The 23931-nt window shown below is 38.0% G+C and overlaps 1 protein-coding gene across 2 annotated transcripts; it reads right to left on the bottom strand.

The window, feature by feature from the left end:
- Positions 1 to 2946: 2946 nt before the first annotated feature.
- Positions 2947 to 23549, bottom strand: LOC123825890 (guanylate-binding protein 6-like). Of its 2 annotated transcripts, XM_045849541.1 has the most exons (11): positions 23398 to 23549; positions 18279 to 18482; positions 17359 to 17486; positions 14089 to 14198; positions 13692 to 13888; positions 10417 to 10662; positions 8502 to 8782; positions 7982 to 8194; positions 6984 to 7086; positions 6493 to 6686; positions 2947 to 3205 (listed from the first exon to the last, which is right to left on the bottom strand). In XM_045849541.1, exons 2-11 carry the CDS (start codon positions 18466 to 18468, stop codon positions 2981 to 2983), a joined length of 1887 nt encoding a protein of 628 aa, XP_045705497.1. In that variant the 5' UTR covers positions 18469 to 18482; positions 23398 to 23549; the 3' UTR covers positions 2947 to 2980. The 2 variants fall into 2 exon arrangements, with proteins under 2 accessions (XP_045705497.1, XP_045705498.1); XM_045849542.1 differs by lacking the exon at positions 10417 to 10662.
- Positions 23550 to 23931: the final 382 nt, after the last annotated feature.

Below are 23931 nucleotides of genomic sequence, written 5' to 3'. Positions count from 1 at the left end.
TTTTAATGATGATGGGATCCTTCTCACCAGTGCATATTCTTATGTTTGGTAAATTGCTTCTAATACCTTGAAAGTGTAATTCAAAGATAGGAAGTAGAAGCACTCTAGCTGAGATTTCAAAGAAAGACAAGAAAGTGTATATATCAGTTCTGAAGCAAATATAAAGGATTCAGAACTGGCCTAAATGAAAATAATATTAGGATGCAAACTTTATACTTTCTATAGTTTGATCTTAATCTGAGACCCTTCATTGTACAGGCTGATGTCATTTCTAGAAGTAATGAGCACTTTCATCATTTAATAGCCATTTTTTACACTCCTTTTTTGTTATGTGTTACACTTTACATTTTACTTGTTATTTATTTATGAAATGGTAAAGCAAGTTTTCTTTACAATATTCAAAGGAAAGAGTATAAAAGGAAAAGCATGTGACTTGTTCACCCTTGATTCCACCCAGTTCTCCTGAGTAGGAATTGATATCACCAGCTTCTAAGAAGGGCTCCCAGGACTTCTGGCCAAGATGGAGGCATAGGTAGACACACAGTGCCTCCTTGCACAACCAAGATAGGGACAACAACAATTTAGAAACAGAATAACAACTAGAACTAACATAAAATTGAACTGTATGGAAGTTGGAAAGCCAAGGAGTTAAAATAGACACCTTAATCCAGAATGGTGGGGGTGGGGGTGGAGTCGGGCAGCCAGGCAGAGAGGGAGAGGGGTCGAAGAACAAAGAGCGTTGGGACTGGCGTAAGGCATCCTGGGCGCACAAGACCACAGCGGGTGGACCCTGGGCATGCACGTGGTGGCTGGCAGACTCAGCAAGGTGGCCATTGTGAAGCAAGGCACTGCACGCAAGGTATCTGACTGACCAGGCGGTCCCAGGGTCCCAGCATCAGGAAACAGAGCCTCAGGGTACTGATTGAAAACACCTGTGAGGGTTGAGGTGCAGGGAGAGACTCCCAGCCTCACAGGAAAGGTCATTGGAAAGACCCACGGGGTACACAAGCCCACCCACATGGGAATTAGAAAGGCCCAGTTTGTTTGGGGGAAGTGGCAGAAGGGACTGAGAGTCCAGTGGAGAGTGGAGCAAGTGCCATTGTTCCCTATCAGACCCTGCCCCCACATACAGTGTCACAACCCAGCGACTGGGTTACCCCCTCTTGGTGAACACCTAAGGCTCTGCCCCTCAATGTAACAGGCACAACAAGACAAAAAAAAAAAAAAGATGGCTCAAACAGAAGAGCAAATGAAAGCTCCAGAACCAATACTTTTAAGCAACTGAGGGATAGCCAACCTATCAGATACACAGTTCAAAACACTGGTGATCAGATGCTCACAGATTTGGTTGACTTTTGTCACAAATTAGATGAAAAAATGAAGGCTACAATAAGTGAAATGAAGAAAAATGCACAGGGAACCAATAGTGATGAAATGAAAGCTCAGTCTCATATCAATGGAGTGGACCAGAAGGAAGAAAACAACATACAGTCAGAAAAGAATGAAGAAATAAGAATTCAAAAAAATGAGGAGAAGCTTAGGAACCTCCAGGACATCTTTAAACATTCCAACATCTGAATTATAGGGGTACCAGAAGGAGAAGAGGAAGAGCCAGAAATTGAAAACTTATTTGAACAAATAATAAAGGAGAACTTCCCCATTCTAGCAAAGAAAATAGACTTCCAGGAAGTTCAGGAAGCTCAGAGTCCCAAAGAAGTTGGACCCAAGGAGGAACATGCCAAGGCACATCATAATTACATTATCCAAGGTTAAAGATAAGGAGAGAATCCTAGAAGCAGCAAGAGATAAGGAGACAGTAACCTACAAAGGAGTTCCCATCAGACTGTCAGTTGATTTCTCAAAATAGTCCTTACAGGCAAGAAGGGGCTGGAAAGAAGTATTCCAAGTCATGAAGGGCAAGGACCTACATCCAAGATTGCTCTATCAAGCAAAGCTTTCATTTAGAATGGAAGGGCAGATAAAGTGCTTCTCAGATAAGGTCAAGTTAAAGGAGTTCATTGTCACCAAGCCCTTATTTTATGAAATGTTAAAGGGACTTATCTAAGAAAAAGAAGACAAAAAATATGTATAGTAAAATGACAGCAAACTCACAATGATTAACAACCACACCTAAAACAAAACCAAAAGAAACTAAGCAAACAACTAGAACAGGAACAGAACCACAGAAATGGAGATCACATGGATGGTTAGCAACAGGGTAGTAGGAGGAAGAGAGGGGGGGAAAGGTACAGAGCATAAGTAGCATAGATGGTAGATAGAAAATAGACAGAGGAGGGCAAGAATAGTATGGGAAATGTAGAAGCCAAAGAACTTACAAGTATGACACATGGTCATGAACTAAAGGGGGGGAGGCAATGTGGGTGGAAGAGGGTGTGCAGAGTGGAGGGGAATAAAGTGGGGAGTAATGGGACAACTGTAATAGCATAATCAATAAAATATATCTAAAAAAAGAAGGGGTCCCAGACATAGTCAGTGCATACATAAGTATGACTGCATACAGCGATTATACTGATGTCCAGTAAGCACATCATACACACCTTGTGTACCTCACTTTTTCCCTTTATGATATATTTTCAAGATTGTTATGTAATTATAAAAATAGAGCTGTACTCTAAATTTATTTACTGGATGCATAGTATTCCAGTATACACACATGTCGAATTTATATTACTAATTTCCATAGATGAGTACATAAGTAGTTTCCAACCTTGAGTCACTTAAAGTAGTGATGCAATGGATTATTTGTAAGTACATTCATATGATTTTAAATATGTATATTTCATACAGTACACATATTATATCAAAGTGTACATGAATTTATTCTAATGTGTGCTAAGCATTGATATCCTCTAGCAGGCACTTTTTATGTTTAAAACTGAGATGAATGAAATAAAATAGAACACAGACAAAAAATAAGCCAGAACATGTATCTACATTCACAATTTAATTGAAAGGAAAACTATTTCTTTTTAAATAGTGAGCCTATGCTGCTCACAACACCACCAATAAGTTTAGTGGGAGCAAGCAATATTGAACCGAGTTCAGTGCCAATTCTATCTATGAATTTTCCAATCCAGGGAGTATCATTTCGAGTACTATCAATCATATTTTTCAAATGATTTATTTCTGCATCCATCTCTTCAGATTTCTTTCTAAACCCATCTTTAAGCAGTTCTTCTTGAACCTGAAACAAAAAATTTGAGAGAAGTAAACCTTTTTAAATTCTCATTTTTCAAGTATTAAATTTAGTATTTAAAAACTTGTTCTTAAATATATGAAATATTTTTCTCTCACTCTTAAAATTGTTCTCACTTACAAAATCAAGGAGAATTCTACAGTAAGGAATATATTCTGTCTTGGGCCTAAACATTGAAAAAGGGCAGAGTTCACAGCCTTACAAATATTCACACATCAATAGAGTTTTGCTGGGGTGCTAAGCCTGGTCTGAGTACAAATGTAATATGTTCCAGACAAATAATAGCAGTTGAGAGGTAGCCTTGATGTGCTGACAATAATTCTCAGTCCCACTTGAAATAACATGGTTACCCAAAATGTAAAAATAATCAGAGCTTATACTTTGTTCTAGAACTCTATTATAAGCATGTCCAGATGGAAATCAGGGATGCTTCCTTTGCCAGAGAGTAATTTGGGTACACTGTCCATGCTTGGGAAAATGCAGAAAGTTTAAAAGCTGTCATTTCCCTGTGTTTTGAAGTATGGTCATTTCTGATCACTTATTATTAGCATAGATATCTACCTTAGGGTCTTTGGGTAGTAGTAGGGTTCCTGATAATTGGCAATGATCATGGTAAAGCAAACCACTTGCTGGCTATAATAAATACATGTGTTTGAAATAACTGCTTGTGCCCTGGCTGGTGTGGCTCAGTAGATTGACTGCTGGCCTGAGAACCAGCACTCAAAGGGTCACCAATTCAATTCCCAAATACCACACATGCCTAGGTTGTGGGTCAGATCCCCAGTAGGAGGTGCACAAGAGGCAATCACTCATTGCCATTTCTCTCCTTCTCTTTCTCCTTCCCTTCCCCTCTCTCTAAAAATAAATAAATAAATTCTTTAAAACTGTTTAATCAGGCCATGTAAGATCATTTAAAAATACCCCAAGAATTTCAGGTCAAGATGGTAGTGTAGATAAACACGGCTTGCATCCTTGCACAACCACATCAAAATTACAACTAAACTATAGATAGAACAACCAACTATAGAACAACTATCATTAATAATGGTCAGAAATTGAGCTGAATGGAAGTCCTACAACTACAGAATTAAAGAAAACCCCATATCAAGATGGTAGAAGTAATGGAGATGTGAAATGAACTGGCCCCAAATCTACATGTGGCAGGTAAAAGTTGGGAGGGATATCTCAGGAGCAAGGAGTACTAGCCCCACACAAGGCCCCACAGCCCAGGGTTCCAGTGCCAGGAAGATAAGTCTCCATAACTTCTGACTATAAAGCCAGCAGAAATTGAGGCTACAGGAGACAGAAACTACTGGAATTCCAGGCAGTTTCTCTTAAAGGGTCCGCACACAGACTTATTCAAACTCACTACCTCTGAACTCCAGCACGAGGGCAGAAGATTGAAAGGCATCAGAGAAATATGGGGAGGAACTTGGGGACAGCTTTCTCCAAGACAGAAGTCCTGGCAGAGGTCATTGTTTCTTTTTGAGCTTTCTGCCAATACAGCCACAAAGCCAGCATGCGGGCATCATATTTGAGACTCTATCAACAAGGTTCACACTGTTTGCCATACCCTAGAGATTCCATGAGGCTTTACCCCACCAAGCTTTCAGGCCCACCCAAGATGTTTCCAGTGGTTTTTCCATATGAATGGCTTGCTTTGGCCTATGCTTCATATTTTTCTAAATTCTCTCAAACAAGCAGCATCTGGCTTCAGCAAGCCACCTACTGCTCACTAAGTTGCCCCAGGTCTGGCACTAGTAGGAGCCAGCCTTGGTTCGTAGCTCAGTTTCTCCAGGGGACCTTCAAGCCAGCATCAATAGCAGCCTATCTGCAGACCACTTTATAGTTTATGCTGTGTGACCACAGACAGAACACCGGCACTGGCTGACTTTGGACATGCCAATAGAAATCAATGCCCAACTACAAGAGGACTGTGTAGACAGCCTACAACATGGGTGCACCTTGAGTTCCCAGTTTGAGTGATAGTAAAGCTGTGTGACTGGACCATAAAGGACACCTGCTACATTAAGCCACTCTATTAAGCCTGGGAGAAAGAATAGCTCCACCCAGTACTTAGAAACAAACACAGGAAGGGTGTCAAAATGAGTAACAAAGAAACATGGCCCAATGAAATAACAAAATGAAACTCCAGAAAAAGAACTTAAAAAAACAGAGATAAGCAATCTGTCTAAGGCAGAATTCAAAACACTGGTTATAAGGATGATTGAGTAATTTAGTGAGGACCTCAACAGGATAAAAAAGATCCAGTCAGAAACTAAGGATACACTAATTGAAATAAAGAACAATTTACAAGGAATCAACAATAGAGTGGATGCAGCCAAGAATCAAATCAGCAATTTAGAACATAAGGAAGCACAAAACAACTGATGAGAAAGGTGAAAAGAAAAAAGAACCCATAAAAATGAGGATTGTGTAAGGAGCCCCTGGGACAACTTCAAGCATGCCAATATTCATATCATAGGGGTGCCAGAAGGAGAAGAGTGAGAAACTGGAAAATTATTTTAAAAATAATGAAAGAAAACTTCTCTAATTTGGTGAAGGAAATAGATATGCAAGTCCAAGAAGCACAGAGAGTCCCAAACAAGATGGATACAAAAAGGCCCACTCCAAGGCAAATCATAATTAAAATGCCAAAGTTTAAAAATAAAGACAGAATCTTAAAAGCAGCAAGAGAAAAGCAGATAATTACATACAGTGGATCCCCATAAGACTATCAGCTGATTTCTCAAAAGAAACTTGCAGGCTAGAAAGGATTGGCAAGAAATATTCAAAGACACGAAAAACAAGGACCTATAACCAAGATTACTCTACCCAACAAAGCTATCATTTAGAATCAAAGGACAAATAAAGACCTTCCCAGACAAGAAAAAAAGGTAAAGGAGTTTATCACCACCAAACTATTACATGAAATGTTGAAGGGAAGAAGAAGAAAAGAAGAAGAAGGGGAAGGGGAAGTGGAAGGAGAAGGAGAAGGAGAATGAAAATGAAAATACCACCAAATAATACCTAAAACCCTATTTATATTCTTGTATAATTCAGCAAGCCACCTACTTGCCCTGACACACCAGAGTGTATGAACAAAATAGAGTACAAAGACATTTTAACAATGACAGAGAACGAAGGGAAAGATTCAAGGTTTTACTAAACCATAAGCAGAAAACGCGCTCCCTTCCATGATCTGGTGGTAATCTTCTCCATCCCACCTGAGTACAATGACCATCGAGCATTACTGAGGCTACAGCAGGACTTACCTTCAGTTTATGCTCCAGCATCATAGTCTGCTCTCTTATTATGTTCTCTCTTTCTCGCTCCATCTTCTCCTTCAGTTGGGCTATGTTTTCCTCGAGACTCTTCTTCTGGGCTTCCATCTGTTGCTCCTGCTCCTGCAGTTTCTGTTTCATCAGCTCCTGCTCCTTCTCAGCAGCCTCCTTCCTGGCCTGCTCCTCTGCCCCAGGGAGGTTTGAGAGAGGCAAGAAAATTGAGTGAAGTCTGATGTCTACCCTCCTGAGCTCAGAACCCAAACCAGACCAAAGGAGAGGTGGGAAATCTCTAAACCAGCCCCCTTGACCTCACCATCAACAGCACAGTTCAGAATGTCATTGGAAAGGCCTGACTGGTTGATATTCCCTGAATGTTAAAAGACTTTGCAGAATCTTTTCCACAGAGAAAAAGAGCTCCTTGTTTTGGGAAGGTGTTTTTTCACACCTGTCAAGGACACAGAGGAACCTGCCCTGTCCCATACCTGCCATGGCCTTCTCCCCATCTGTGAGTGCTTTGTCTGCCTGCAGAATGGATTTCTCTATTGCCATCTGTGACTGCAGGAAGCTCTGGAGGACCTCGTTTGCCTAAGGAAACAAACGGGAGCAAAGGATGTTGATTTCCACTGGGAAGAATAATGCAACAAGAACAAGTAAGTCCATGGACATTTTTCTTCAGGATTAAAATTGTATCGTGGCCCTACACACAGTGTCCAGACTCCTTAGAGTCACCAGAGGTTCTCCATACCTGACGCCTCCTCTCTCCCTCCTCTCTCCCTCCTGTCTCTCTCCCAGGGCTCCTTCCTTCCCACACTCCAGGTTCCAGCCAGTGGAAACCCCATGCTCAGTTCTACAGACCCACTGTCTCTGCTGCTTTTTTTTATCTGTATTTGCTTCCCCAGGGTGAAATGTCTCTAGTTAACACTGCTCCTTCCTTCTGTCACTTGCTGACTGTAACTTGAGGCAAGTCATTTTAACCTATCTCTGCCTCTCAGTTCAGATGTGTAAAATGTTCACAAAAAGTACAAATGCTTCTTCATTCTATCTGAAGAATTACATTTAAAAGTCTAGGGAAAGAACTTAACACTATGCTTATACTAATAACAGTTCAATATACATTAGTTTCACTATACATATCATTATTGCTTTTTAACATTATTACATGTTGCCATTACCTATGTAGCCAACCTTCTCGGGTTCATGAGTATTATAGTGATGTGCAATTATCTATGTGCTTCCTTTCTTACTTTTGATCAGCTTTAAAGCCAAAGAGTCTGACTTGAAGTTGTAAATCAACATTTGGCACATTAAATGTCAAGTTGCTGAATGAAGAGATGAATAATTTCTGTGCTGCCTGTTGCAGAATTTGGAAATCCACACTCATTCAAGATTTAGTATTTCTATTCTACTTAAGAAGAAAGGCAACTAATAAGACTTAAGGACTAAAACAGTCGTAATATCCTCATGCTTGCATATTCCTCACCTTCACTCCTTTCCTGGGCACTTTGCAATAGTCCCCTTCAATCCTTTCCTTTGTTTCCAAGTAGAGCTTGTGACCCCCAGGAACAGAGAAAGTTCCTGCTGAAATACTTTCCATGAGGGCCACTGAAAGCTGATCAAGTTTAGCCTGGCAGTACTTAACAGATTCCTCTTCATTCTGCAGCATGAAATCATCCTTCTTATCCTTTATGATTTCCTGCAAGTGAAGTATAGAGGGATGTCACCAGAAGAAAAGAACTAAGGATATAAAATTACAAAGAACCTGGCAGAAGGAAGTCTGGCTCTGGTCCTCATGGGAAAAGCATTCTGTTGAAGACAGACATGGACTAAAGCAGGAATTACAAGATCTGGTTTACTCACTACCCTGAAAATTCCATTTAAGGCAGGAAAAAACTACTTCATCCATGAGTGAGAGAGGAGGAATGGGTCATCAAAAGTACTTATAGGTTTCATTCTTCAAAAGGAATGGCCACAAAGGGTAAATAAGTGCTAAGACAAAGTACCACAAGCTTCTTCTGGAACTCCTGGTTTTTATCCTTGAAGGACTTCTCCATGAAGATTGCAATGGCTTCCCTCTCACAGGCTGCGTGCAGGTCCAGCAGTTCCTGGAGCGTGTCTGTGGGGAACCTCACTTGCTGGGCCATCTGCTCACTGTAGTGGTCGGCTGCCTTCTGCACAGCCGCTGAGTTCTCAATCTGGGCCAGAGTTGTCACTGCATTCTCCAAACAAGGCACTGCTCCACTATTGATGGCATCCACATAAGTCACTACCAGAGTCTGCAGCCCTAATAAGCCAAGAAATTTATCAAGTTATCACTCAACAAGGTCAAGTTTCTGAGATTACATCTCCAAAAGTCTTTTTCTCTTTCTGTCCCTGTCTCTCATGCACACACACATATATTGTCTCCTTCTACATTGTTACACTATTACAGTAGGCTGTTAGTTAGATACTATCAAGAGAGGAGGGAGCGTAGGGAACTAGATATCTGATTAAGCCTTTTTAAATAGGAAAAAACGGCTTTACAGTCACCCTGGTGAGTGACCAACATTGGAGTAACTGACATCATTTTGCCAAACAAAACAAAATCATCCAAGTAGGCAGGAAAGACAGTTTTTTAGTCCCCCAGGGAAGTCTGTCTGACTAACAGAGGAGGGAGAAAAAGGTATAGAGGGAATTCCTTTTACTGAGTGCAAACACAGTAGATGCCAAATGACTAAGTAGAACCATGAGATATGTGCAACAGGAGCCAAAATGGTGTGTGTACAAGCCTGAGGGCACAGCCTGGAAAATGCCAGGAAATAGGAGGAGGGCACAAGCACAAGCCCAGGAAAATTCAAGAAAGAGATCACATATTTTGAAAGAAAGCCTGCTCTTTTCCAAACCCCCCAAAATATAGGGAGGCTAACAAAGACTTCAGGCAAGTAGCTGCTCTCTAGACTGCCCACCCTCTGTATCTCTGAGAGCTTACTTTCACTTTCACTTTAATAAATCTTGCCACCAAGGCTTAGAACTTTTCCTACACAAGGGTCCCTGGAATTCTTTTCCCATAACACCAGAGAAGAACCTATTTCTTCTGGTAACACTATTGTCCCACTGACTCTTAACTCTCATGATTCTTCATGCCACAAGACTAAAAAATTTCCATGTGTCCCTAGCCAGGAGGTTCACTTCATTGGAGCATTGTCCCATGCACCAAATAGTTGTTAAGTTTGATTCCCAGGCTGGGTACATACTAGGTTGCAGATTCGATGCCCAGTCATGGCACACATGGGAGGCAACTGATTGATGTGTCTCTCTCCCATCGACGTTCCTCTCTCTCTCTCTCATTTCCACTCTTATAAATTAATAAACATATCATCATCTGAGGATAAAAAAATTTCAATGTCTACCTTCATCTAACATACTAAAGGATATCTAGAAAACATAACATCTCATTAGCAATCTTAGAAGCAAATTGTTTACATAGGTAGACATGTGGATCAGGGTATATGTGATTATATTTATTTCTAATTCTAAAGTTTCCAGTAAATTTTCAGAGATATATGAGCTAATATTCATTATTCGACTGTTCTAAACTGTCAAAATATCTTTTGTATTCTCCTTGCAAATCACACTCATTATAAAGAAATTCCTTTGAGGAAACAGTATATTCTATTTAATACCCAGTTAGTGATTTATTATCACTAGAGGATTTTTTCACAGGTATGTATGTTGTAGATATTACTGATAATGTCTGTTATTTTGAAGAAGAATTAATAAACCCTCAAATGTGTGATAAATATACACTTGTTTTCATGAAGTATAAATATCTGTAAATCCATAATTCAACATAGAATCAAACAGAAATCCTGAAGAAGACATCATATGATATATATTCAACAAATATTAGACTTCACAGAACGTGAAAAGGAGACTCACGTTTCCCAGTGACCATGATTCCCTCTCTTAGGGTTTTGGTTCTTGACTGGGTGAGGATGTAAGAACAGAAATTGTTTGTTTGTTCCCGGAATTGAGGATTCAGTTGGTGTTCTGCAACATTCTCAATATTTGCTAAGAGTTGTTTGTCATAGATAGGTCGGTCAAAGACAAAACACTTTCTTTTTGGAAAGAAATGACAGATGCACTCTCTGGGGAGATTGGATATTTGAGCTTTGGGATTCCTGCCTGAAGACAAAACAAAAAAACCAAAAAAACAAACAAACAGAGATTACAGTAGAAACAGTCTGAGTGAGGACAAGAGACCTAAAAATTATTATGGCAGATTTTTGGATCTTTGCCATAGTCTATGTGTATAGCTTCGGTTTATATCTCCTTCAGCACATAGATATTCAATGCTTCGTTAACATCAAGTTTACCAATGATACAACTCTGGGGAGAAATTTTAGAATATATCAAACATGGTAAAATATCTATTGCTGCTATCAGACCTAAAATGTTAGAACACTGTGTTGTCTATGTTGATTAATAGATGAATGACTAATGGAAAAATAAGTCAAATGTAAATTTGCTCAATTCTGTGTGGAAATGGAGCTGTGGGACCAAAATGAAGAGCAACAAACAAGACAATGAAAAAATAGTAGCAATAGCACCCAGATTATTTAAGGAAAACTGCTTAGATGCCAAAAAATAATGTGTACACCACTAGCTTTTTTTAAACCAAAACCTCTGAAGAGTAAATATAACTAAAATGTAATTTAAAGATGTCACCACTAATCTCTAAAGTATTAAAAATAAAGAACTGTATTGGTTTGACAGTGCTGCTCTTCTGCCTAGCCAATTTCTCACTTTTTGAGAAAGCAAAAATAGAAGCATGAGGAAAAAAATGAACAAATCAGAACTGATATTTCTTTCAAGGTTTCATCGCATACATACATACCCATTAAAATTATTTATTATTTTTGAAATCATAGCATGGATAAATATGTGGGAATTAAAAAAACCTGTAGTATAAATAGAAAAAATTACTGTAAAAATGTCCATATTTCCTAAAGCAAACTATAGATTCAATGCCATCTCCATCAAAATACCAATGGTGTTTGTCACAGTACAAGAATAAATAGTCCAAAAATGTATATGGAACCAAAAAGATCCCAAATAGCCACAGAAATCCTGAAAAAAGAAGAACAAAGTTGGAGGTATCATGCCACCTGATACCAAGATATACTACAATCCTGTAGTAATCAAATTACATGGTGCTGGAATAAAAACAGACACATAGATCAATAGAACAGAATGGAGAGCCCAGAAATAAACCCATACTAATCTGATCAATTAACATATGCTAAAGGAGGCAAAATAACATACAATGGGGTAAAGAAGCCTATTCAGTAGATGGTGTTGGAAAAATTGGACAAATACATGTAAAAATGAAACTATACCATCTTATTTCATATACAAGAATAAACTCAAAATGGATTAAAGACTTAACTGTTAAGACTCAAAACTATAAAACTCCTAGAAGAAAGCGTAGGCAGTAAAATCTCAGGCATTTCTTTTAGTGACATTTTTTCTGATATATCTGCCGGCAATGAAAACAAGAACATAAAATAAACAAATGAGGCTACATCAAATTAAATTCTTTTTGCACAGCAAAGAAAACCATAAACAAAATAAAAACATACCTATTGAGTGGATAAACATATTGGTCAAAATACAACCAATGAGGGATTAATATCCCAAATATATAAAAAATTCACACAAGTCAGCATAAAAAAAATTAAAAAGTGAGCAGAGAACCAGAATAGATGGTTCTCCAAAGAGGACAGACAGATGGCCAAAAGACATATACAAACATGCTCAACATCACTAATCAACAGGGAAATGCAAATTAAAGCCACAATAAGATACCACTTCACACCTGTCCAAATGGCTCTCATCAATAAAACAACAAACAACAAATACTGGTGAGGATGTGGAGAAAAGGGAACCATAGTACACTGTTGATGGCAATACAGACTTGTGCAGCCAGTACAGAAAACAGCAAGCAGGTTCCTCCAAAAATTAAAAATAAAACTATTTTATGGCACTGCAACTTCACTTCTGGTTATATATATCTGAACAAATCTAAAATAGTAATTTGAAAGAATATATATGTACTGCTATGTTCATTGAAGTGTTATTTATAATAGCCAAGACATGGAAATGCCCCAAAATAGACAAGTAGATAAAGACAAGATGGTACATATAAACAATGGAATAGTATGTAATCATAAGAGTGAACTCTTACCATTTGTGACAGTGTGGACAACCTAGAGGATATTATGCTTAGAGAAATACATTAGAGAAAGACAAATCTCATATGATTTAACTTCTATGTTGAATTCAATGAACAAAATAGAAACATATTCACAGATACAGAAAACAGACTGATGGCTGACAGAGGAAAGGAATTTTGGAGGGCTGGGTGAAAAAGATAAAGAGATTAACAAACACAAATTGGTAGTTAAAACAGCCATGAGGATGTAAAGTATGGCATAGGGAATGTAGTTAAAAATATTGTAATAACTTTGTATGATGCAAGGTACTGAAAAAATTAAGAGGATTATTTTGTAAAGTATGTGATATCTAGCCATTATGCTATACACTTAAAAATAATACAAAAATAATGTTGAATGTAAATTTATTTGAAAAATTAATTTATTTTTAAAAGGAAAAATGCTAAGATACAGAAATTAAAATGTATTTTCTGATAATTATCAAAAATTCAAAAAATGCATAGATTGAAAAGACAAAATATACTTCTTCAGATTTATTAGAACATAAAATCATTTTTATAGACAATATATAAAGACATTAGAAAGTTATATGCCTATTTTAGAAGGATAATGTCTACTTATGTGAAAGATTTTTTTTTCATTTGATAGACTTTTCCTTGCAATTTTGTATCTAACTATCTAATCAGTTGTTTTTCTCAAGGGGAAAGCAGGAGCTAAAGTTAGAATCAGATGCTAAATAAAAAATTGTGTAAAGAACAAATTGACTGTGAATAATTTTACTATAAGTTTACTATAGGCTCTACTTTTCTTAAGTGAACTTAAGCTCCAGTCCCTAAGGCCTTTCAACCCATCTCCCAGCCACCATTTCTACAGATTTCATCTAGTCTAAAACACAAATGCAACTCCAGAGATGACAGACAGTGTTTTGCACCCCCCACTCTGTACTGGACCATCCACTGCCCAGTCATGCTCTCTCACCTGGAATCAGCTTCAAGGCATTCTCTAGGTACTCATCTTCTGTAATGGGGTGATCGTTTAATTTCAGCTCCAGGGTGAAATCCCGTACAGCCCACACAAAGTCTGGAAAGAAACTCACAAACTCCATGGAATTGTCTACTCCATCTGGTGTAGGGGAGGACTTTGCCCTGATGAATTCTGTCAGCTCTGTCACATAACTAGCACCTGGTTAAGAAAAAGAAACTTCCTACCCACAATTCCCACATTCCTCTAAAAGAAAACATACATGGTAAAACTCTTTTGCTCTGGTTCCTTCTGGTCCACCAAAGGCAACTAAGTGAAAGAGAAGGAGAAGCTGACTGGATCTCCATTCCCACAGACCCCAGAACCCATGGTGGTGTGGTCCCTGGAAGGATACTGCAGCTGCTCCAGGGCCTGGTGGTTGATGGTGCCCATGCTGTTGTAGACAAACACGCTGCTCAGAAGCACGGCCAGGGCAAAGATCCACAAGTCATTCTTAGGGTCACCCTAGGAAGGACATTAGGGCCAAACAGCTAGGAGTTTACATGTGGAAATTTATTCAGACACTAAGTCTACCAGTCTTTCATTTTTATTCCAGCTAACATACTCACCACACAAAGAAGTTTGAAAACAGACATAGATACAGATATCAGGTTTGACAATTACAATGGCATTTCTTGTGACTGTAATTTTTTTCATAGATAAAGGATTATATCATACAGGACTTTCTTTTTATTTAATTGGATGAAATAAAATAACATAGAAAAACTTAGTGCTGTACCTATTGTACGATTAGGTTTAATGAAGGGTGTTAGCACATATTCTTTCTAAATATATTTGTTGGTCATGGGCTATATAAAATATACCATAAGTAACACAACTGGAGAGATTATCAACAAATGTTTATGGGAAACTATTGAATATTTCCACTGTTGTTAAATTTAAAAAGCAGTTTAAAATGAAAAATATTATTTTCTAGATGACTGTTTCAAAGCTGTGATGCACATCTATAACAATGAATGCAACAAAGATAATATCTGTAAGGAGTTACATCTTAATAATGTATATAAGCACTAGAACCTGTAGCTACAATATTAAATTAAAATTTACAAGTTCTTCAAGGAAGAAGTAAGATCTTAAAGTTGGAGACTCGTATATAACCTGAAGCCTTTCTCAGCATCTTGGCTGAAAATGAAAGACTTGGTAGAATGTGAATCTGAAGAAATGAAGGTTAACCTGCAGGTAGAAAGACCCTAAGAAGCAAAAGTAAACATGGCAGAATCCAGGGGTCTTTTTAATAGAGTTACTTGATTTGGCTGGAACACAGGGTAGGCAAGAAGTTAAGGGTGCACAGTGAGTCTACTGAAACCACATGAAGGATCTTAAAGGCTGGGCTAATTTGTTTGTATAAAATATAGCAGTGTATAAATAATGACATAACACAGAGTTTTTTCTATTATAAACGGTGTCTAAATTGGTTCATTAGCAAAGTTAAAAATATCTAGAAAATGCAATAAGAAATTTTTAGAAGGGAACATCAATTTGTTAGTTTATCTTCCCAAATTTCAATTTAAAACCATAATCAACAAAAGAAGAAAGCAAACAAAATATAACCAGAGACATTGAAATTAAGAACAATCTAACAATAGCCAGAGAGGAGGTGAGGGGACTGTGGGGAGAAGTGTTTTCAGGAACTACTATAAAGGACACATAGACAAAACCAAGGGGGAGGGTGGAAGCAAGGGAGGGGGGGAGGTTTGGAGGGGGTGAGGGGGAGTAGTGGGGAGAAAATGCAGACAACTGTAATTGAACAACAATAAAGTAATTTATGAAAAAAAAATACTGGTCTAAGGATGCTTAAGGAACTTAGTGAGGACCTCAACAGCATGAAAAAGATGTAGTTAGAAATGAAGTTTACACTACTTAAAATAAAGAATAATTTACAGAGAAATAGTAGAGTGGAAGAAGCTGAAAATCAAATCAATGATCTGGAACATTAGGAAGCAAAAACAAGAAATCAGAACAAGAAGAAGAAAAAAGAACGAAAAAAATGAGGATATTGTAAGCAGCCTCTGGGACAACTTCAAGAATTCCAATATTTACATCATAGGGGTGCCAGACAGAAAAGACAAAGAACAAGAAATTGAAAATATTTGAAAAAAATAATGAAAGAAAACTCTTAGTTTGGTGAAGGAAATAGACATGCAATTCCAGGAAGCACAGAGAGTCCCAAACAAGATGGATGCAAAGAGGCCGACAGCAAGACACATCATAATTAAAATGCTGAAGTTTAAAAGTATAGAGAGAATCTTAAAAACAGCAAGAGAAAAGCAGTTAGTTACCTACAGGGGAGTTCCCATAAAACTGTCAGCTGATTTCTCAAAAGAAACTTTGCTGGCAAGAAAGGATTGGCAAGAAACAAAGTGATGCATAGCAGGGACCTACAGCTAAGATTGCTCCACCCAGCAAAGTTACCATTTAGAATTGAAGGACAGATAAAGAGCTTCCCAGACAATACTAAAGGAATTCATCATCACCAAACTATTATTATACTAAGTGTTAAAGGGACTTATGTAAGTAAAAAAAAATCAAAACCATGAATAATAAAATGGCAATAAGTACATACCTATCAACAACTGAATCTAAAAAAAACAAAGCAAATAAGAAGAACAGAAACAGAATCATGGATATTGTGAGGTTTTAGATGAGAGGTGTCGGGGAATGAGTGAAGAGGTGAGGGGATTAAGAAGTACAAATAGGTAGTTACAGAATAGCCATGGGGATGTAAAGTTCAGTATAGGAAAGGGAGTAGTCAAAGAACTTATACATATGACCCATGGACATGAACAATGGTGGAGGAATGGCCTGAGGAAGTACAGAGTGCTAGGCAGACATGGGGCAAAAGGGGAAAAATCAGAACAACTATAATAACAAAATCAATAAAATATAATTTAAAAATAAAAATAAATTAAAAAGACATTTTAAAATCATAATAATTACATTGTAATTAATCATAATAATTATAATTAATTACATAATTACACATATGACAAACAATAGTTTATTTAGACAACAAGACCACTGTTTGATATCTAAAAATAAACACAAAATATCTAACTCTTCTTTGGGTAGATTTAGAGAGTTGTAGAAATTTAGATACTATTTCCAAAAAAGTCTCAAACTAAAGCAGAAAAGGAGAAATAATTCATTTTACCAATTAGTATAAAACTACAATATCAAAAGCCCATCTTAAAATGGTGTTGTAGAAAAATACATGCTTTCATAGAATTAATGCATTAAGAGGTATCTCAAAGTCTTCCAGAATGCTCTGTGAATACTTGACAGACTTCATCATAGGACTGTAGATACTTTGAGAGGACTTTTGCTTTGGTCACTAGTACCTACAGTACTAATCTAGAGACCTGAGAATATGGTACTCAGTAATTATTTATTAAATTGAATCAAATTATCCACTAAATGCCAAGAAATAAAATTTTACTCAGTGTACCATGACACCTTACCTAGAAGAAAGATTCAAACAAACAACGATTTGCCTGACATGCAGTTGGATTTTGAGGTTCCACATATAGATGAAGCAGTTAAATTAAAGAGTTCATTATGACAATATCCAGATTAAAAACAATTTATCTGTGACTTTCTGCCTTACCTTTTCCACATCACCCAAGCCCTCAGTATCCAGAAGGACCAGAGTGTGGTTAGGCTTGGAGGGGTGGGGCACACACCACATCCAGATGCCCTTGGTTTTTGACTGCACTGTAGAGCCCAGAGGGAAACCTAAATGGAAGGAGAGACCCAACACACAGTGACAACAGATAATCTAAGCAGCCAAAGGATTGCAAAGTCAAACTTGTTGGAATGTAAGAACTTGAGAATATAGAATGGTACTTTCTCTGTTTTGTAAAAATGCCCTACTGTGTGTGTCATCTACTTCAAGGAGAAAATTAATGTTAACTGTGAGAATGATACCCAGCAAGTGCTCAAGATGGAGGCAAGAGGCATCCACAAACCAGAAAGAATGGAGGTATCTGATAACCATAATAAAAGCACTTTAAAAAATGGTCAAGTCCAAACCAGATAGCAGTGGACAAAAGAGGCAGCTAAAGAAAAAACAACAGAAGGAAAAAAAGAAATTGAGATGATATTTTGTCCAAAGTGATTTTAAAAAATGGTGGCTGGCTGGTGGAAGATAGCGGCCACAGTGGAATGTGCACTCACATAAAATTTTAACATCATGATAGATACTCAAACATCTTTATATGTTGATGGGAATATTCCATAGAGAGAGCAAAATGTGTCATGAAAGAGAAGAGACACAACTGAAAGATTACAGTGCTTGCACAGGTAGAATAAGGTAGGAATCTGCACATTAGTAGGAGAGATTTTCCTTAACTGAATAAAACAAAGAATATGGTAACAAAATACAATAAGGTTATAATTTAGTGGTGAGAATTAGAAGATTGGTTTATCGAGAGTAGTTCAGTCCTCTCTTTGCATAATCGGAAAAGAAAACGAATAAATTGTGATACGGAGTCAAAAACATGTCCCCTGCCAGAGGACAGCACTCACCATGGTTCTGTCCTGCAAGACAGTTCATCAAGTAGGATTTGCCTGTGCGATACAGTCCCACAATGGCCACGACCACCACTGGCTGAGAAATCTGGTCAAGAATCTTTAGAGCTTCCTGATTCACTGATAGCTGCTCATTGATGTTTTCTACCAGACAAATGGGGGCTCTCATGTTGGGTCCAAATGCCATGGCAACCTGCCAACCTGGGAGAACATCCCAGTTGAAAAGAGATTATACTGTTACTCTCCATGAGGCATTATACAAAGCATCCATCACCTTAGGCTGTGTGAGTTTTCTGCTTTGTTTCTGTCACAGTAAGCATCGGCTAAGCCCCACAATGAAAAATTCATCGATTTTTGGTTCTGCCCTTACAGTGACTCTCTGCAAGGGCCAAACTGCTCCCAATGCCATAAGGACCTCAGATTGAATGTTGTTGGCACTGGGCAGCCAATTCTTATAATGCACTAGAGTGGGCCTACCCAATGTAAGGGTCATCCTCACTGAGAAGCAAAGCCGTCACCTTATGAGAACATCCTCTCACCAAACTTAAGACTTAACCAGCTGCATAGGGGGCAATGAGGCTGATGCTGAGGGAGGACCTGGCATTAGGATGACCCCAGAAACATAAGCCATGATTTTTTAGCCAGAGATTTCATGCATCTCTTCTGTCTTAGTAGTTGGGAACAGCTACTCAACTAGTAATGAGTATGACTAGTATTCATCAAAATCTGATATTTTAAATTGACAATTCAGTTTGACATATGACAGATCAATGAAATGTAGTATCTACAGAATCATCTATGATATTCAAGAGACTGAATGAATTTGGGTTTCCAGAAGGGAAATAGCTTTTGATTTTTTTCTTTTGTGAGAAGTCATCAAAATCCTTTTGGCCACAAAGTATAAAAATCATTCCTTTTGAAACAAAATTGAGTCACTGGGAGATCATTTTTGTTTTTCAAAATAGAAATGTGCATCAAAATAAAGAAGATGTATATTTTAAGCCAATAAAATGTATATATTAATGAAATTCAGTTAGCAATAACAAGAGTACCTCTGAATTCTTTACCCTCTATGTAAGTGTTCAAAAATACCCATGTTGTCCTATATGCAGATGACTTGATACAATATATAGGAAAACTTAAAGATTCCACAAAAAACTATTAACACTAATTAATTAATTCAGTAAGTAGCAGGATACAAAGTTAACATTCTGAAATCAATCACATTTTTATATAACAATAACAAGCAATCAGAAAGAGAAATTAAGAAAACAATTGCATTTATAATTGCATTGAAAAAAGTAAAATACCTAGGAAAAAATTTAAACAAAGAAATAAAAGACCTGTACTCTGAAAACTGTAAGATATTGATGACAGAAATTGAAGAGTATACAAATAATTTGAAGGACATACAGTGCTCATAGGCTGGAAGAATTAATATTGCTAAAATGACCGTATGACCAAAGCAATCTACAGATTCAATGCAATTCTTATCAAAATACCAATGGTATTTTTCACCTAACTAGATGAAATATTCCTAAAATTTGTATGGAATCACAAAGACTCTGAATTGCAAAAGCCTTCTTGAGAAAGAAACACAAAGTTAGAGGTATCATGCTGTTTAATTTTAAACTATACCAGAAGGAAGTAGTAATCAAACAGTATGGAACTAGCATAAAAACAGATACATAGATTATATGAAGAACCCAAAAGTAACCCCACACTTATATGTTTGACTCATCTATGACAAAAGAGTCAAGAATATACAATGGGATAAACTTTTTTCAATAAGTGGTGTTTGGAAAGTGGACAGATACATACAAAAAATGAAATCAGAACACTTTACTATACCATATAAAAGATAAACTCAAAATAGATTAAATTCTTAAAAGTAAGTCCTGAAACCATAAAACTACTAGAAGAATACATAGGCAATAAACTCTTTGAAATTGATTTTAGCAATATTTGGGGAGAACATTTCTCCTAAGGTAAAGACAACAAAAGGGTTGAATAAACAAATGGGACTAGATCAAACTAAAAAGTTTTTACACCACAAAGGAAACCATCAACAGAACAAAAAGGCAACCTACTAAATGGGAGAAGATATTTGCAAATAATATATCTGGTAAGGGGTTGATATCGAAAATATATAAAGAACTCATGCAACTCAATATCAAAAAACAAATAATCCAATTAAACAATGGTCCTAGGGTCTGAGTAAACATTTTTCCAGAGAAGCTATTGATATGGCCAATAGATATATGGAATGATGCTTATCATCGCTAGTCATCAGGGAAATGCAAATAAAAACCACAATGAGCTATCACCTCACACCTGTCAGAATGGCTACCATCAAAAAGACAATGAAGGCTAAATCTTGGCAAGGATGTGGAGGAAAATGAACCCTTGTGCACCTCTGGTGTGACTGTAAACAGGTACAGCCACGATGGAAAACAGTATGGAGATTCCTTACAATATTAAAAGTAGAACTACCATGTGACTCAGCAGTCCTACTTCTAGGTATTTATCTAAAGAACTCAGAAGTGCAAATTCAAAAAGATGTATGCACTAACCACTATGCTACACATCTGTAACTAATACAGAATTATAGTGAAAGTAAACTTTAATTGAAAAATAAAAAACCAAAATGATACATTCACTCCTACGTTCATTGCAGCATTAATTACAATAGTCTAGATATGGAAGCAGTTTAAGTGTTCAATGATATACAAATGGATAAAGAAAACATGGTACATATATACAATGGAATATTAGCATATTCCATAGTCATAAGAAATGAAATCTTGTCCTGGTTGGTATGACTCAATGGATTGAGTGCCAAACTATGAACCAAAGCGTTGCCAGTTCAATTCCCAGTCAGAGTCCAAGCCTGGGTTGCAGGCCAGGTCCCCAGTGTGGGGGCAGGGGGTGAGAGGCAACCACACATTGATTTTTCTCTCTCTCCCTTTCTCCCCCCTTCTCCTCTCTAAAAATAAATAAATAAAATGTTTTAAAAAATGAAATCTTGCCATTTGCAACAGCATGAATATACCTAGAAGGTATTATGCTAAGTGAAGTATGTCAGAGAAGATCAAATACCACATGAAATCACTATGGTATTAAATGGAATCTAAAAACCAAAATAAATAAACAAAACAAACTCATAGATGCAGAGACAAACTGCTGATTGTCAGATGGGAGGGGCTGGGAGATGCATAAATAAGGTGAAGGAGGTTAAAAAGTACAAAGTTCCAATTATAAAAATAGTCATAGGGATGTAAAGTACAGCATAGGGAATATAGTCAATAATATGGGAATAACTGTATAGTGCCAGACAGGTACACCAACTAAAAATAACATATTATGTTAACTCTAATTTAAAAATACATTTTTAAAAATATCCATGTGAAAAGACCCAAAGCAAACTCTACTCTCCAGTGGGCCTGTAAACTCCTGAACACAGCTGCCATAGGATTTCATTAGAGAGAAGAAAGAACTACTCATTTTCCAGGAAGTGCTGAGAAGTTGGCATTTTCCAATTTTCAGAACATACTATGAAAGAGCTGCCCCAGGAGCAAGTTCGAGCCTGAGCAGTGACTTACAGCCAACACCCAGAGATAACATGCTTACTTTCCAGCTTATAAGTGTGAGACTGGGGGTGGGAATGAGGTAAAAATCTTTAGACAGCCCATTTCATTCTGGCTCTTTTTTTCCCTCTCCATCTAACAAATGAAGGCAGGCAGAGCTCTCTTAGCTAAGCCTACTCTTGATTTAATAATAATTAATAATAATAATGACAGTGATAATGTTACAAATATGGGGGGGGGGGGCAAATCTAATGTAATGTGGAGCCAAGGTTGAGAACCAGTGATAAGTCTAACCTATGCAAATTATAATTAGGAACACTGAGCTCATGGACGATGGAACTGCCTCTAATATCCCCCTTAAAGAGTCAGAAGACCCTGATTTCTCATTTCTCCATGCATCTGTCTGTTCCACTCCACTTGCAGCTGCCCTGGTTATGTGCCATGCTGCGAGGATGTCACCTCACAGCTACCTCTGCTCCAAATGGAGAAGCTGGGCTTTCCCAGAACTAAAGCCACAGCTGAAGCCCGCAGCCCAGACAATGAGGCTACAGGTGCCCTTACCACTGCATTCCTCAGAGACCATTTTGAGTTGGAAGTTGAGGGATTTAAGCTCAAGGCCAAACTGCATGCAAAAGAATCTTGATAACTGAGCATTTCTGCCCCAGGCTCCTCAGGTCAGCTTGTCCAAGCAAGCACAAGCTCCCAGTTGTTTCCCACCCCTGCTTGCTCCCTTTCCTCCTCCCACTCTTCTGTTGCTAGTGTGTAGAAGTTAAAACAAACTGAGAAATATTGTTATTTTTGCAAAGGAAACAGAAACAACTGAACCCAAAAACAGAAGTAATTGAGGTAATTTGTTTGGTAGGGACCACACATTTGGAAACTGCAGGATAAAAAAAGGTTTAGACCTTACAGTTATTTTTAACAGTTGATTAAAATACTTCAGAATGAATTAATTTCATCTAAATACCACTTTATAGAATTCTTGGAATATGAAAAATGGTTAATACAACAAAGAATATTTCAATATTTAACTGTATGTTGAGGATCATTTTTTTCTCTCTGTTTTTCCACTGTCCTAAAAAAGAAATATCTAAGGTGGGGAGGAGGGAGATGGGGGAAGGGCCTCTAACCAGTGCCTCTCTGGGGGGCGAGGCCGGGTTTTGTTCCTCAGCCACAGAAAGGAGTTCAGCCCCGTCAAGCAAGTGATGTAGGATACACTCCGCCTTCACCCATGTAGGGCTCTTTGTGCAGCCCTGTGTGGGCACCCAAGAAGAAGCAGCACATCCCAGGGACAACGTGTGCCCGCTGTCGCCTTTCAGCAGCCTAGGATCCAAACAGAAACACTGAGCTTCCCAGAGCATCTAGTCCCGTGGGTTACACCTCCTCCGGCCCCCACCACCTGCCAGCTGCCTCCTGGACTGCGGTGCGGAACCTCGCCCTTGGGGTGGGATATTTGTTGAAGCACGCGCTGTTGTTGTTGTTAGTTAACGAACTTGTGCACAGAAGATAAGGTCTAGGAGCAAACTTACGTGTCTCTGACACTGCAAACAGGGTCAAGGTCTCAACTGTCCTCGCTCTCCCCTTGCTTCTGATTCCTCCCGGTACCCGCTGCTCTCTTTTATAGATGGAAATTTGAGCCAGAGATTGCAGGCAAGCAGTTTTGTGTCAGGTCGGGAAGTACAGAACCGAAATCGAAAGGATACACCCTTTCCTGTCAAGTTAACTGTTGGGTTTTCATCCCCTCCCTCCTTCCACTGAAAGGCATGCAAGGGGCCAGGGAGGAGGCAAAGCTTCAGAATCCCAGCCGGGGTACCACTTCCTCATTTGGTTTGCTTTCCTGAACTCTACACAGAACACAGATGAGCAGGGAAGAAAGTGAGCCCATAACAGCAGGCTGACAGAGGTCAAGAGCCTGTCTCTCATGGGTCCTTTTTGAAAAGCAATAAGGGTTTTGTTGTAATTGTTGTTTTAATTTTATGCTTAGACTCCCTTTTCATTTCTAGATATTTTTAATTCTTGTTAGTAATTCGTTCTTTTTAATTAATGATAATTGTGTGCACAAA

Source organism: Phyllostomus hastatus, unplaced genomic scaffold (assembly GCF_019186645.2).
Source record: "Phyllostomus hastatus isolate PE091 unplaced genomic scaffold, TTU_PhHast_1.1 phas_contig_67, whole genome shotgun sequence".
Classification (NCBI taxonomy): Eukaryota; Metazoa; Chordata; class Mammalia; order Chiroptera; family Phyllostomidae; genus Phyllostomus; species Phyllostomus hastatus.
This window is presented reverse-complemented; position numbering and strand designations above follow the sequence as displayed.

Excerpts from the sequence above, each read along its gene's own strand:
- LOC123825890 (XM_045849541.1), bottom strand. The coding sequence starts at position 18,468 with ATGGCATTTGGACCCAACATGAGAGCCCCCATTTGTCTGGTAGAAAAC. Across the intron at positions 13,889-14,088 it reads CAGGCCCTGGAGCAGCTGCA|TTATGTGACAGAGCTGACAG; the intron begins GTATCCTTCCAG and ends ACCAGGTGCTAG. Across the intron at positions 8,783-10,416 it reads AATCATGGTCACTGGGAAAC|GGCTGCAGACTCTGGTAGTG; the intron begins GTGAGTCTCCTT and ends TTGGCTTATTAG.